The sequence below is a fragment of the Haplochromis burtoni genome, unplaced genomic scaffold (genome assembly GCF_018398535.1).
Source record: "Haplochromis burtoni strain Fernald_Lab_line unplaced genomic scaffold, NCSU_Asbu1 Contig_1001, whole genome shotgun sequence".
Classification (NCBI taxonomy): Eukaryota; Metazoa; Chordata; class Actinopteri; order Cichliformes; family Cichlidae; genus Haplochromis; species Haplochromis burtoni.
This window is the reverse complement of record NW_024583362.1, coordinates 33,342-49,485: the sequence shown is the minus strand read 5'-3', so window position 1 is coordinate 49,485 and position 16,144 is coordinate 33,342. Positions and strand designations below refer to the sequence as shown.

At 49.1% G+C, this 16,144-nt stretch overlaps 1 gene segment (V, D, J or C); it reads right to left on the bottom strand.

The window, feature by feature from the left end:
* Positions 1-15,532: 15,532 nt before the first annotated feature.
* Positions 15,533-16,138, bottom strand: LOC121812976. The segment is given in 2 exon segments: positions 15,533-15,973; positions 16,081-16,138. Coding segments are annotated over 2 exon segments (384 nt in total).
* Between the last annotated feature and the right edge of the window lie 6 nt (positions 16,139-16,144).

Sequence of the window (16,144 nt, the reverse complement as noted above, 5' to 3'; positions counted from 1 at the left end):
AAAGCATGATTTAAAACTGATTAAAACAAACAAACAAACAAACTAATTTACAAACAAAACAGTATATAAAATCAGAACAGTAGATAAAATCAGTAGTTAAATGTAAGTTTTGAAATTTAAGCTTAAAAGTGTGAATTTGGTGCTTTATTCAAATGCAGCTGAGAATAGGTGAGTCTTCAACCTGGATTTAAATAAACTGAGTGTTTCAGATGATCTGAGGCTTTCTGGGAGTTTGTTCCAGATATAAGGAGCATAAAAGCTGAATGCAGCTTCCCCGTGTCTGGTTCTGACTCTGGGAACTGATAAAAAACCGGATCCAGATGACCTGAGGGATCTGGAAGGTTCATACTGGGTCAGGAGGTCACTGATGTATTTTGGTCCTAAACCATTCAGAGCTTTATAGACCAGCATCAGAACTTTAAAGTCTATCCTCTAGCGGACAGGCAGCCAGTGTAAAGACCTCAGAGCTGGACTGATGTGGTCCACTTTTTTGGTCTTAGTGAGGACTCGAGCAGCAGAGTTCTGAATGAGCTGTAGTTGTCTGACTGATTTTTTCGGTAGACCTGTAAAGATGCTGTTACAGTAATCAAGCCTACTAAAGATGAATGCATGGACTAGTTTTTCCAGGTCCTGCTGAGACATCAGATCTTTTATCCTTGATATATTCTTGAGGTGATAGTGAGCTGATTTTGTTATTGTCTTAAAGTGTTTTTCTAAGTTTAGGTCTGCATCCATCACTACACCCAAATTTCTCGCCTGGTTTGTGGTTTTTAGGTGTATAGATTGAAGTTCTCTGGTGACCTGTAATCGTTTTTCTTTGGCACCAAAGACTATTACCTCAGTTTTGTTTTTGTTTAGCTGGAGAAAATTGTGGCACAACCAGTCATTAATTTCCTCAATGCATTTACCAAGAGCCTGTACAGGGCCTCGGTCTCCTGGTGACATTGTGATATATATTTGTGTGTCATCTGCATAGCTATGATAGTTTATTTTGTTGTTCTTTATAATCTGTGCCAATGGGAGCATGTAAATGTTAAACAGAAAGGGTCCCAAGATGGAACCTTGGGGAACTCCACATGTGATACTTGTCTGCTCAGATGTGAAGTTACCTATTGATACAAAGTATTTCCTGTTTTCTAAGTATGTTTTGAACCAGTTTAATACAGTTCCTGAAAGACCTGTCCAGTTCTCCAGTCGTGGAGCTTTACTGCTAATGTTCAGACATTAGCAGTAGAGCTAATGTTTGAACTACAGAACTGACTTTAATCAGCATTCAAGCTCATAGTGAGTTCTGTAGTCAAAAATCATTTATTTGTACCGATTAGCTAATGAACATGGCTTTCCCCAACACCCAACTGCTCATCCTCGCTAAAAACCATAAGGGGGAAAGCATAAGATGCTAGTTACTGCAGCCCCAAACAATGACATTCCACCACCATGCTTGACTGTAGGCAAGACACACTTGCCTTTGTACTCCTCACCTGGATGCCGCCACACACCCTTGACACCATCTGAACCAAATAAGTTTATCTTGGTCTCATCAGACATGTCCTTAGTCTGCTTGTCTTTAGCAAAATGTTTGCGGGCTTTCTTGTGCATTATCTTTAGAAGAGGCTTCCTTCTGGGACGACAGCCGTTTGATGCATTGTGCGGAGCGTATGGTCTGAGCACTGACAGGCTGACCTTTCACACCTCCAACCTCTGCAGCAATGCTGGCAGCAATCATACATCTATTTTCAAAAGACAACCTCTATGATGCGAAGCATGTGCACTCAACTTCTTTGGTCAACCATGGCGAAGTTATGTTAGGTTCTGACTGGAACCTGTGCTGTTAAACTGCTGTATGGTCTTGACCACCATGCTGCAGCTCATTTTCATGGTGTTGGCAATTTTCTTATAGCTTAGGCTATCTTTATGTACAATAACAATTCTTTTTATCAGCTCCTCAGAGAATACTTTCCTATGATGTGGCATGATAAACTTCCAGTGACCAGTGAGAGAGTGTGAGAGCAATAACATCAAATTCAACACACCTGTTCTTTATTTGTGCCTGAGACCTTGTAAAACTAACGTGTCACATGACTCCTGGAAGGGAAATGACAAACTGGGCACAATTTGGACATTTTACTTTAGGGGTATACTCACTTTGAAGCAGATTTTAATCAGGCTGGTACAGTTATGTTCAGCCAGTTCTTAATTGCACTGGAACATGTGACAATGATTAAAAGCTACACTTCAGCTATTAGCAGTGGCTCAAGGTCAAAGTAGCCATTCATTTTACCTGAATTCTCGAATCTCTCTCTTCCTAATTATGTCCCTATTTCAGTCATTTTACTTGTTGGTGTAGGTATTATGGGCACCTGAGATGAAATTCCCTCTGTTTGAAAAACTGAAATATATGCAAGTATTTGATGTTTAAATTTATAGGTGCCAATTTTTTGTATCTGAAGCGGCACAAGTATTACCTGTTTTATATAAACATGTAAAGAATAATCTTCTTTTTTTAATACTATACCATTAGGCTGAATGTATGTTTGTTTGTTTAGAAATAAATATGCTAAATGATGTCCCTGTGTGGTGAGAATGAAATAGCTTTAAGACTAAAGCATAGATTTTGATGTTACAGACCTGATCTGATATTTCCCCATTAAAATGTAGTTACCAATCTCCACTTTGCTTTTAGTGTCATTGTGAAGGCTCTTGGCTATTGGTGAGTGTTCAAACTGTATGTACTTTAGTTAAATGGTAAATTAGTTAAACTACTACTAAAGTACATTTGCTTGACTTGATGTACTTACCTACGTTAACTGTAATGACTATTAACAGAATACATTGTTTTAACAAAGTAAATGATGAGACTATTTCGGATTTTTCAAGTGCTTATCTGAGTCAACACAGTGAGGAGTGCCAGAGGAAACAGAATACCCAACCACAATCAAGAGGATACATTCCCAACCCACGGAGGTAGATACTACAGATTACACCCATAATTTAGGAGTGGAGTGGATGGAATGTCACACACGCAGTTCTGACTAAAACCTCATTGTGCACTTGTGGAATCAGCGTGAGGGTTGTTTGTGTCACAGTGACCAGCACAATCACTTTCAATGACTTGTGACAAATGCTGGTTGAAAAATGGGATGCCAACCCACACCAGTGTGTGACCAAGCTGGTAACCAGCATGAGGAGGAGATGCCAGGCTGTTGTGACTGTGTATCAGTCACAACAGCCTGTCAGGAAAGGTAACTCCAGTATCAACTTCGGTCTATTAAACATCCGCTCCCTCACTGGTAAGGGACATCTCATCCAGGATCTCCGATCGTAAGTTGGATTTTCTTTGCCTGACTGAAACGTGGCAACAGCCCAATGATTTTGTTTCTCTCAATAACTCCATTCCATCTGAGTTTGTTTATACCTGTCAACCTCGCAACTCGGGGAGGGGCGGGGGTCTCGCGATAATTCACCGGAAGCACTGGAAAGTTCTCCCTGTCTCTGCCCCTCTCTCCCATTCATTTGAAAACATTGCATTACAGCTCCCTGGATCTATCCCCACCAGTATATGTATATCGGCCACCTAAGCCAAATAAGGAGTTTTTAAATGAATTTGCTGCTCTACTCACTCATTTCTCTATACTTTCTCTAAATCTGATAATTGTTGGTGACTTCAATATTCATATGGACAGTGACAAAATCCCTCTTTCCAGAGATTTTACCCCCTGCCTGGAAAGTTTTGGGCTTCTACAGTACATAAAGTTTTCTACTCATTCTAAAGGACATATCTTGGATTTGCTCTGTTGTTGTGGTATTACCCCTACACATTGTAAAGACACATTGTTTCCCCAGTCTGATCACATGTTTATTTCTTTTAATGCAAACATAACCACTTTCAAAACCTGTACTCCTCGTAATATCACTTTTAGGAAAATTAGTAATATTAACCCAGCTGTTTTTTCATCTGCCATCCATGACCTTCCATCTATCCACAGCTCCTCAACCCCTCATGAACTTGTTTCTCATTATAATGTCAACCTCCATAACCTTCTTAACATATTTGCTCCCCTTAAACATCGAACTATCTCATTTTCCCGTTCAGCACCATGGTTTACCCCCAACCTGCGTCATCTTAAAGCTAAAGGATGCCAACTCGAACGTCTATTCATGAAAACTGGACTTACTATACATAAAGAAATGTATAATCATCATGTTTTGTTCTCTAAGGGCTGCATTGTTTCAGCCAAATACTCATACTACTCTGGTTTAATCAGTTCTAATGAAGATAACTACAGGTCTCTCTTTTCATTGTTCAGTAAAATTACAAAACCTCCAGTCATATTCCCCTTCCATATGTATTCTGCTGAGTTTTGTAATTCTCTTATCTTTTTCACCCATAAAATCTCAGATATCCACCGTCAACTTAACTCTGCAGGAGCTTCTTAATTTCCTGTTTCCCCCACTGTCTTCCTGTCAGTTATTTTCAAGCTTTACTCTTCCCTCCATAACTGAGGTATCTAATCTTATTATAAAATCTAAATCATCCACTTGTCACCTTGACCCTCTTCCCACTGTGTTAGTTAAAACCTGTATTCCCTTGTTAGCGCCTCTCATAACTAGTATTATCCATTCCTCCGTCAACACTGGAATCGTTCCTTCATCTCTGAAAAAGGCTTCTGTTATTCCAACTCCCAAAAAGCCTGGTGCAGACCCCAATAACTTTGATAATCTTCACCCTATATCAAATCTCCCCTTTATTTCAAAAATTCTTGAAAAAGTTGTCGCCTCCCAGCTTCACTTACACCTCAATAACCATAATCTCTATGAACAATTACAGTCTGGTTTCCGCCCCAATCATAGCACAGAAACTGCTCTGTTAAGGATTACCAATGACCTTCTGATGGCAGCTGATTCTGGTCTCCTATCCATCCTCATCCTTCTTGATCTTAGTGCAGCGTTTGATACCATTTCTCACAATATCCTCCTGAACCAGTTAGCGTCCATTGGCATTAGTCACACCCCCCTTGCCTGGTTCACCTCCTATCTCTCAGACCGCATTCAGTTTATCCAATTTAAATCCCACTCTTCAAGTCTCCATCCTGTTTCTGCTGGTGTGCCCCAGGGTTCAGTATTAGGGCCTCTTTTATTCATTATTTACATGCTAACTATTGGTCATATATTCTGAAAATATAATACACATTTTCACTGTTATGCTGATGACACCCAGCTCTACATTTCTTCTAAACCCAATTCATCCCTCCCACCTACCTACCTCTCAAACAGTCTTATCGAGATTAGATCCTGGTTCTCCTCCAATTTCTTTAAACTTAACAGTAATAAAACAGAAGTTTTACTTGTTGGTACAGCCTCTATCTTATCCAAATCCCACAGTTTTTCCATTAACATTGAAAGTTCTCCCACCCTTCCCTCCCCTCAGGTTAAGAGTTTGGGTGTCATACTTGATAATACTCTTTCATTCCAGTCTCACATTAATTATATAACCCGGTCTGCATACTTCCACTTATATAATATTAGCCGACTCCGTCCCTTCCTTACTCCCCATGCTGCTGCCATCCTTGTCCATAGCCTTATTACGTCCCGTATTGATTACTGCAATTCCCTCTTATTTGGTCTCTCTAAAAGGTCACTTCATAAACTCCAACTTCTTCAAAATTCCGCAGCGCGGGTTATAACTCGTACTCTGTCAAGAGCTCATATTACCCCAGTTCTTCAGCAGCTTCACTGGTTGCCTGTAGAAGCCAGGATAACCTTTAAAATCTTACTTCTCACGTACAAGTGTATCCATAAATCTGCTCCTTCCTTTTTGTGTGACCTGCTCCATATCACCACTATTACCCACCCTCTCAGATCCTCATCTGCTGTTCATCTTACTGTTCCGTCCGTACGTCTTACAACTATGGGGAACATAGCCTTCAGTTGCTCTGCTCCTCGGCTGTGGAACTCTCTTCCTCCAACCATAAGAAATATAGTCGCTCTTCCCGCATTGAAGTCACAGCTCAAAACACATCTGTTCAAACTGGCTTATTCGCTTTAGTGCTGATTTTATCTGTTGTCAAGTTCTGTTTTTGCAATTTTAACTTATTTTATGTATTTTATGACTATTGCTTCTTTTATTAATTTTGTTCTTTTGTAAGGTGACCTTAGGTTTTTGAAAGGCACCCTCAAATAAAATGTATTATTATTATTATTATCATTATTATTATTATTATTATCACTCTTCCACATGTAATTAATTAAGAAAGTAATTAGTTCAAAATCCCATTTATGCTTTTTTTCAGAGGACATGATTCCCAGGTGGAGGAGTTCAAGTACCTCGGGACACACAGAGAAGTAGATTGAGAAATAAATCAGAAGATTCAGTGTCCACATCACTGTAGATGTTCCACAATCCATCTACGTTCCACTCAGTGACATACAGATCAGTTTATAACTTTAATGTAATGTGTTTCGTCTGGATTTTTGGTTCATATTCTCTCTCCTTTAAAATGAAACATATATAAAAATGAGAGACTGTTCATTTCTGTTAGGTGTGGCTGTGTGCAGACAGGAAAAGGACCCAAGGTGCAGACTCCGGAGACAGACGTGAACTCAAAAAAGGCTTTTAATTAGGTACTCAAAAATATAACATAACTGAAAAAGCTCAAAACAAACTTAAACCAGAGAAATGACAGAACACACAGCAAAGTAAACGGTAGATCGTGACCCAGACACCAAGAAACACAGGGCTTAAATACACAGAGGGAGCAATCAGGGAATGGGTAACAGGAGGGAAACACAGCTGGGGCAAATCAGGCCTAACGAGACAAGGGGGAAGCAAAACCAGACACATTAACATCAGACATGGACTTTCAAAGTAAAACAGGAAACATAACACAGACTCACGGGCAGGCACTATAACAAAAGGGAACAGAGAACGTGGGAACTGTCATGGTCCTGCGGCCATGACTGAGTGACTTTGTGTTTGTGTTCTTTATTGTTATTACTTTCATTATTATTCATGGCTGTTTTGGGATGGTTTGTGTTTGGGATTTTAGACACTGGGTTCTGGGTTTGTGCTCCCTCTGTTGGTCCCTGGTGTTAGTGTTCCCCTGTCTCGTCAGGTTAATCAGGTCCAGCTGTTTCCCCCACCTGTGTGTGATTTCCCAGTGTCTCTTTGTGTATTTATAGTGTGTGATTTCCTCTGCTCCTCGTCGCGTCGTCTGTGTACATACCCTGTGTTCATCCTCCGTGTTCCTACCTGGTGTAATCCTCTGCGTGTTCTCCCTGCTGTTCTCCCTTCATGTTCAGGTTTGCCACTCCTCTGTGTAGTTTATCCCAGTTTAGTTTCGTCCTTAGTTCTGTTTGCCATCTCCACTTTGTGTTTGTTATCATCAATAAATCACCCTCACACCTGAATAAGTGCTGCACTTCGAGTCCTCCTTCCACTCTCCACACGGCCGCTGCCCCGGACCGTGACAGTACGACGCGACCACAAGATGGACCCAGCAGCGCTTAATCCATCCAGGGAGCTACGGGAGACGCTCATCGACGCCACACAGGAGCTGATCGACCTGTGGCTGGAAAGCCCGGGTGGCACGTCCCAGCGCGCTGTAGAGAGGCGGCTACAGCGTCTGGTGACCGGTCTCCCATGGCTTCTGGACTCGCTCTGTTCGTGGGAGCGGGAGTTTCTCCTTTTGGACCTCGGACTTCACCCCCCGTCTGCTTTTACTTTCGAGCAGCCCGAGGCGGTGAGCGAGCAACATGTTCTGGCTTCCCCAGATTCCGAGACTCTGTTTTCTGGGGCTATTCAGAGCGGGATGGGAGACTGTTCGGATCGCTTACCCACCTTCGTGGTAACCGATCCTTCGCAAGTGGGCGTGTACAAACCCTCTGTAAAACCGAGAGACTGTTTCTCTGCCGCCCCTTCTGAGCCAGAACTATATTGCCATTCTCCGGCTCAGTTCGGTGTCCAGCCACAAGCTTCCCAGTCTGCAGCTCAACCGTTAGCCTCCCTTAAGCCACAATTTTCACACTACTTTTCTACCGCTGTTTCTGAGCAGGGAGACAAACTGTTTCATTACGGACCTGTTCCTCAACAGCTGGCAACACTAGTGACTGTTACTCACTCCGGGGCTTCCCCAGAGGCGGGGTTACTACCCTCAGCTTACTCTGGACCCCTGGTGGCCAAGATGCCAGCTGTGAACTGCACCGGGCTGTCACTGCCTGAGCAGGGTCAGTGCTCTGCGCAGCCGCAGCCCTCCTTATGTGTGCCAGAGGCCCGCGTGCCTCCTAGTTTTGTTTCAAATGTGCCAGGGGCCCACGTGCCTCCTAGTTTTGTTTCATGTGTGCCGGAGGCCCACGTGCCTCCTAGTTTTGTTTCATGTGTGCCAGAGGCCCACGTGCCTCCTAGTTTTGTTTCATGTGTGCCAGAGGCCCACGTGCCTCCTAGTTTTGTTTCATGTGTGCCAGAGGCCCACGTGCCTCCTAGTTCTGTTTCGACTGTGCCAGAGGCCCACGTGCCTACTGGTTCTTTTTCATGCGTGCCGGAGGCCCGCGTGCCTCCTAGTTTTGTTTTGTGTGTGCCGGGGGCCCCGGTGCCCGCTGGTTCTGAGGCTGTTTTTGCTGGGGGGCCCGAGGAGCCCGTCCAGCCTCCTGTTCGCCTGCTGGGGGGCCCGAGGAGCCCGTCCAGCCTCCTGTGTCGCCTGCTGGGGGGCCCGAGGAGCCCGTCCAGCCTCCTGTGTCGCCTGCTGGGGGGCCCGAGGAGCCCGTCCAGCCTCCTGTGTCGCCTGCTGGGGGGCCCGAGGAGCCCGTCCAGCCTCCTGTTTCGCCTGCTGGGGGGCCCGAGGAGCCCGTCCAGCCTCCTGTTTCGCCTGCTGGGGGGCCCGAGGAGCCCGTCCAGCCTCCTGTTTCGCCTGCTGGGGGGCCCGAGGAGCCCGTCCAGCCTCCTGCTTCGCCTGCTGGGGGGCCCGAGGAGCCCGTCCGGCCTCATGCCACACCGGCTGCCACGTCGGCTGGGGGGCCCGAGGAGCCCGTCCGGCCACCTGTGGCTGCTTCTCCACCTGTGGCTGCTTCTCCACCTGTGGCTGCTTCTCCACCTGTGGCTGCTTCTCCACCTGTGGCTGCAGCACCGCCTCCTGCAGTACCATCACCTGCAGCGCTACCACCTGCTACTGCCACGCCTCAGCCTGAAGCTTCAGCTACAGCTTCATCATCGCCTGGCCCGGCTTCATCCACGCCTGGCCCGGCTTCATCCTCGCCTGATTCTGGTCCAGCTTCATCCTCACCTGGTCCAGCTTCAGCTACAGCGTCAGCTTCGCCTGGCCCAGCTTCAGCTACAGCTTCTTCATCGTCTGGTCCAGCCTCCGTGTCTTCATCGTCTGGTCCAGCCTCCGTGTCTTCATCGTCTGGTCCAGCCTCATCTTCATCTTCGTCTGGTCCGGCTTCCTTCATCTTCGTCTGGTCCGGCTTCATCTTCATCTTCGTCTGGTCCGGCTTCATCTTCATCTTCGTCTGGTCCGGCTTCATCTTCATCTTCGTCTGGTCCGGCTTCATCTTCATCTTCGTCTGGTCCGGCTTCATCTTCAGCATCGTCTGGTCCATCATCAGCATCATCAGCATCGTCTGGTCCATCATCAGCGTCGTCTGGTCCAGCCTTCGTGTCTGCATCCTCGTCTGGTCCAGCCTTCGTGTCTGCATCCTCGTCTGGTCCAGCCTTCGTGTCTGCATCCTCGTCTGGTCCAGCCTTCGTGTCTGCATCCTCGTCTGGTCCAGCCTTCGCGTCTGCATCCTCGTCTGGTCCAGCCTTCGCGTCTGCATCCTCGTCTGGTCCAGCCTTCGCGTCTGCATCCTCGTCTGGTCCAGCCTTCGCGTCTGCATCCTCGTCTGGTCCAGCCTTCGTGTCTGCATCCTCGTCTGGTCCAGCCTTCGTGTCTGCATCCTCGTCTGGTCCAGCCTTCGTGTCTGCATCCTCGTCTGGTCCAGCCTTCGTGTCTGCATCCTCGTCTGGTCCAGCCTTCGTGTCTGCATCCTCGTCTGGTCCAGCCTTCGTGTCTGCATCCTCGTCTGGTCCAGCCTTCGTGTCTGCATCCTCGTCTGGTCCAGCCTTCGTGTCTGCATCCTCGTCTGGTCCAGCCTTCGTGTCTGCATCCTCGTCTGGTCCAGCCTTCGTGTCTGCATCCTCGTCTGGTCCAGCCTTCGTGTCTGCATCCTCGTCTGGTCCAGCCTTTGTGTCTGCATCCTCGTCTGGTCCAGCCTTCGTGTCTGCATCATCATCTCCGCCTGCTGCGGTCCCGGCTTCCGTGCCCTCAGCCTCACCTGGCCCAGCCTCGTTTGGGTCTGGAGCTAAACGGCCGTTTTCTGGACCGCTGGCTAGGCTACTGGCCGAGCGCCGTCGCCTGACTGGCCGCCGTTGCCTTCCGCACGGCCGGCCCCCGGACCGCCGTTGCCTGAGCGGCCGCCGTTGCCTTCCGCACGGCCGGCCCCCGGACCGCCGTTGCCTGAGCGGCCGCCGTTGCCTTCCGCACGGCCGGCCCCCGGACCCTCTTCGCCTGAGCGGCCGCCGTTGCCTTCCGCACGGCCGGCCCCCGGACCCTCTTCGCCTGAGTGGCCGCCGTTGCCTTCCGCACGGCCGGCCTCCTGAACCTTTTGTGCGCCTCCACGGCCTTCTTCGTGGCCGGCCTCCTGAACTGTCCCATCCTGGCCTCCTGTGTTATCGGGCCCCTGGCCGGCCGCCTGAACTGTGTTTTGGACTCTGCTCCCCTGTGAGTTTTTTTTGTGAACATTTGTTTGGGACTCTGGGACTAGACAAGGGGATGCAGGTGATAGGGGAGACAGAGCAACTAAAGAAGACAGAGACATAAGCCATTAGATAGAACTCAAAGAAACCAAAAACTAGACAGTATAAATAATATAAACTCAAAAGCCCTGGGTCGACGACCCAGGCATCCTAACAGTACCCCCCCCTTAAGGGCTGGCTTCCAGACAGCCCAAACCAAAACATCAAAAAAAACAAAAACAACCCAACCAGGGTGGGCGGCGGGGGAAACAGGATGGAGGGCCCGAAACAAAACAAGGAGCCAGAAACAACAAAACAAAAAAAGTGCAAACACTGGAGCCCGGAAAGCAACAGAACAAAACACAGAAACAAAGTCCAAAACAACAACACCAAGGCCCAGGCATAGTCCAAAAGCAAACAAACAAAAGAGCCCACGAAAGGCGAAGAGGCCCAGGCAATAGTCTCAAAAAAAAGTTCAGGGAGCCGGCCCGGAGGCTGACAGCACAATAGTCCAAACCCGGGCAGTTCAGGGGGGCGGCCCGGAGGCTGACGGCCCAAGAGCCCAGAAAACAGTTCAGGGGGCCGGCCAGGCGGGAGGCACCGGTGGCGACGGAGCAGATCAGGAGGCCGGCCGGGCGGGAGGCACCGACGGCGACGGAGCAGATCAGGAGGCCGGCCGGGCGGGAGGCACCGACGGCGACCGAGCAGATCAGGAGGCCGGCCGGGCGGGAGGCACCGACGGCGACCGAGCAGATCAGGAGGCCGGCCGGGCGGGAGGCACCGACGGCGACGTAGTTCAGGGGGCCGTCCATGACAGCAATGACGTCCAGTCATCGGCCGGAGAGGACGTGCAGGACGAGCAGGCCGGACGAGGACGAGCAGGACGTGCAGGACGAGCAGGCCGGACGGGACGTGCAGGACGAGCAGGCCGGACAGGACGTGCAGGACGAGCAGGCCGGACAGGACGAGCAGGCCGGACAGGACGTGCAGGACGAGCAGGCCGGACAGGACGAGCAGGCCGGACAGGACGTGCAGGAACAGACAGCATGGAGACCTCAGGAGCAGACGAAGCTGAACACTCAGAGGCCGGACCAGGCGGAGCTGCAGAGGCTGGACCAGGCGGAGCAGCAGAGGCCGGACCAGGCGGAGCAGCAGAGGCCGGACCAGGCGGAGCTGCAGACTCGGAGGCCGGACCAGGCGGAGCTGCAGACTCGGAGGCCGGACCAGGCGGAGCTGCAGACTCGGAGGCCGGACCAGGCGGCGTTGCGGAGACAGGTGGCTGAACGGGCTCCTCGGGCCCTCCAGCGGAGACAGGTGGCTGAACGGGCTCCTCGGGCCCTCCAGCGGAGACAGGTGGCTGAACGGGCTCCTCGGGCCCTCCAGCGGAGACAGGTGGCTGAACGGGCTCCTCGGGCCCTCCAGCGGAGACAGGTGGCTGAGCAGATAGGTGAGCTAATGTTCGAGCTATGGACAGAAGTTTAAGTTGTATTGACTGTTGTAACGATGGTAGTAACGGTGCGTGAGGTGGTGAATTAGCATATGGTTGGGCTAGGTTGTCTGAGCCTACGGATTCCACAGAAAACTGCTGGACGGGCTCACCTGAGCCTCCAGCGAGGTCAGAAACAGGTGCAGGTACCTGCCGGACACCAGCCACTCCCACCCGAGGAGAAGGTACGGGTGCAGGAGCTAACTGGTTCCCGGTCATCCTCACCCTGGGAGCCGGGACAGGCACAGTCAACGGCTGGGCAGCTGCTGTCCCCACCCGAGGAGCTGGTACAGGTGCAGCGACAGGCAGAGGCTCAGCCAGCCTAGACACCTGAGCAGGGACCAGCTGGACCTCAGCCTCCCTCACCTGAAGCACAGAAACAGGTGCAGGGGAACGCTGGGCCCGAGCTGCCCTGGGAGCAGGAACACAACGGTGCGAAGGAGCAGGCTCAGCAAATACAGACTCCTCTAAAACGTTTAGTTAACTTCCTACCACCACCACCACGTCTAACAGTCTTAATAGTCTCAGTCCTAGCAGTGTTCATATGATTGTTTTTTTCCAGCTCCGAGGAACGACAGCAATCACAACTCACCACCGGGAGTTGCTCCGCAGAAAAAGAGTGGTGACGGTGTGAGCGTCGCCTCCTCCGGGAAGTGGGAGGTGGCGAACTGGGCTGCGAATCCTCCAAAGGAACCGGGCTGCGATGAGGAAGCAGAGAGTTTGTGAAGCTCAGAACGTGGCAGACCCAAAAACAGAGCGAAGGACTGCAGCGGAGTGAGTCTAACGTCCGGTGTCACATAATCTTTCTTCCTCCGCCGCTTAACTCTCTTGTCGGACTGGTAATCCAGGGGTGAAGGCGGAGGTGTAGCGACTGGAGAGAAGGAGCACGTGCTCAACCTGATCGCCCGAGGCATAGACGCTGGCTCGGCCGTAGCCATGGCAGTTTGGAGGCTGCGGGGCCCTCCCAAAGCCAAACGTGACCCATAGAAGGGTGACTGGAGCTCCTGGGCATGCTCAGCTTCCTCCCTCACGATCTCCTTGAGGAAAACAGAAACTGCGGGTCGCTGATACCACACGGAGTCTGCTGGGTCCATGTTCTGGTCGCGATCTTCTGTTAGGTGTGGCTGTGTGCAGACAGGAAAAGGACCCAAGGTGCAGACTCCAGAGACAGACGTGAACTCAAAAAAGGCTTTTAATTAGGTACTCAAAAATATAACATAACTGAAAAAGCTCAAAACAAACTTAAACCAGAGAAATGACCGAACACACAGCAAAGTAAACGGTAGATCGCGACACAGACACCAAGAAACACAGGGCTTAAATACACAGAGGGAGCAATCAGGGAATGGGTAACAGGAGGGAAACACAGCTGGGGCAAATCAGGCCTAACGAGACAAGGGGGAAGCAAAACCAGACACATTAACATCAGACATGGACTTTCAAAGTAAAACAGGAAACATAACACAGACTCACGGGCAGGCACTATAACAAAAGGGAACAGAGACGTGGGAACAGGGCAGACACAAACACTGACTGAACACGGGGATATAGGAACTTAAGATACACATAGACACGAACTAGACAAGGGGATGCAGGTGATAGGGGAGACAGAGCAACTAAAGAAGACAGAGACATAAGCCATTAGATAGAACTCAAAGAAACCAAAAACTAGACAGTATAAATAATATAAACTCAAAAGCCCTGGGTCGACGACCCAGGCATCCTAACAACTTGGAAGTGAGCAAACAATTGTACCCACGGTATATTCCTCAACTTATTTAACAATATCTTGGTAGTCACAGCGAAGACCTGGAGGGCTGGGGGGGAGGGCGAGCGGCAAGGGAGGGAAGCGGGGAGGGGGGCAGCAGGTGTTAGCGGGGCCCCTGCAAGATCGACAACAGATGAAGAAGACTTGACACCCTCACAGGCGGTTCACATGCAGCACGTAGAAAACTGAGCAGGCTCAGCGCACACTTGTCGACCATCTTAGACGGAAGCTCCCATCTGTGGTCGAGAGGATACGACCAAAGGTGCAGGGACGGGCGAAATCTGACGTAAGACTAGCGACTCTGTCCATCCTTTAGGTTGTCGGCACTGACGAGGGGGTGCAGCGTCTCCCATAACCAGGGGAACACAGACACGCACACCCCTACCTGGCGGGCGAACTCCTCCCGTTCCTCCTCACTGGAACAGTGCAGCCACTTGTCGCATAGCGACTCCACTGTCCGGACGATCTCCATCCTTTGTGTCGCTGGGCCCGGCATGGTCGTGTCGTACTGTCACGGTCTGCGGAGACAGGCCGTGCGGTGGTGTGTGTAATGGGCCCAGGTGCGTACACAAGTGAGTAGACGGGAGTGAACTTAACAGAAAGTGAGCCTTTATTATGGCTGGAGACAAGGTGTACAAACAAAGCAAGGATAGCGTGGCTAGGCTATAACTAAACTGGGAAAACTAATACTGTGACAAACTAAGGAAACTCAGAGACTATGATGTTCGCTGCAAAGACTGACCGGGAAAACATGGAGGTGAGAACACAGACGACACGACACCGACTACATGAAACACAGAGACTAAATACACATGAGGGATGATCAGGGGAAGTGGCCACACATGGGAGCACAGCTGACACACATGAACCTAACGACAGGACAGGAGAAGTGACACTGAATACGCTGACAATGAATACAGACTTTCAAAGTAAAACATGGAGATTAGACATGACAAGAACTAAACATAACCACGCAGACATGACACATGAACCAGGGAGACTTAGTACAGGGGGAGATGACATAAACAACTAAGGAACAAAACTAAACTGCAATCTAGAAATTAACTAGGTGAACTAAGCTAGGTGCAAATGAATACAAAAGATACATGAAACTCAAATACTGGGTCGCTTGACCCAGGACCATGACAATAACAGCTTTTTCACTCATGTTCATGTTTGATGATATGTTTACAGTAAAATTCACAGGTGTGTTGTTTTTATTTTGAGCCTCACTGATCAGGAACATTTTCAGATTTTGGATTCAGATTATTTTATCTTGATATAGATTCAGTGTTTGCTCTAAGGTCAAAGGTCATGAACAAGACTTATCCTGGTATCTGATAATGGCCCACGTTTGTTCTTTAGTTAAATATATATTTGAAAGTTGAACACAACATACATGCGATGTAGGACACAAATTTGTGATGAATCACTTCATTTTGTGTGTGTGTGTGTGTGTGTGTGTGTGTGTGTGTGTGTGTGTGTGTCTGCTGTGTGTGTGTGTGTGTGTGTGTGTGTGTGTCCTCAGTGAACTGTATCAGTCTCTGCAGTATCTTCCAGCTGCAGCAGTCACTTCAGTTTCTGTTCAGTCTGACTGAGGGAGGTTTTTGTACGACTGTTTTTCACTGTGTGAACACACGCTGACTGTTCAGCCAGTGATAACTCTGACAGTAATAAACTGCTGCATCTTCAGCCTGGACTCCACTGATGGTCAGAGTGAAGTCAGAGTTTGATCCACTGCCTGTAAAACGAGCTGGAATCCCTGATTGTCGAGTGCTAGACCAGTAAATGAGACGTTTAGGAACTCCTCCATCTTTCTGTTGGTACCAGGCTAAATAGTGGTAGTTGTTCCAAACATGAACATTCTGACTGGTCGTACACTTGATGCTCACAGATCCTCCCACAGCAGAGCTCACTGCTCCAGGCTGAGTCACTGTGATCTGTCCTCTGGACTCTGAGGACACAGAGACAAAAACATAAAGCAGCTTCATGGTTTTGTGGGCTTCATTTCAGAGGGACAGATGTTGATAGAGGAGAGGAGTTTGATTCTCTGGACTTTACCTGTGAAGCAGCAGCAGAGGAGAGTCCAGATGAGGACGCAGATCAAAGTCATGTTTTTGATGAT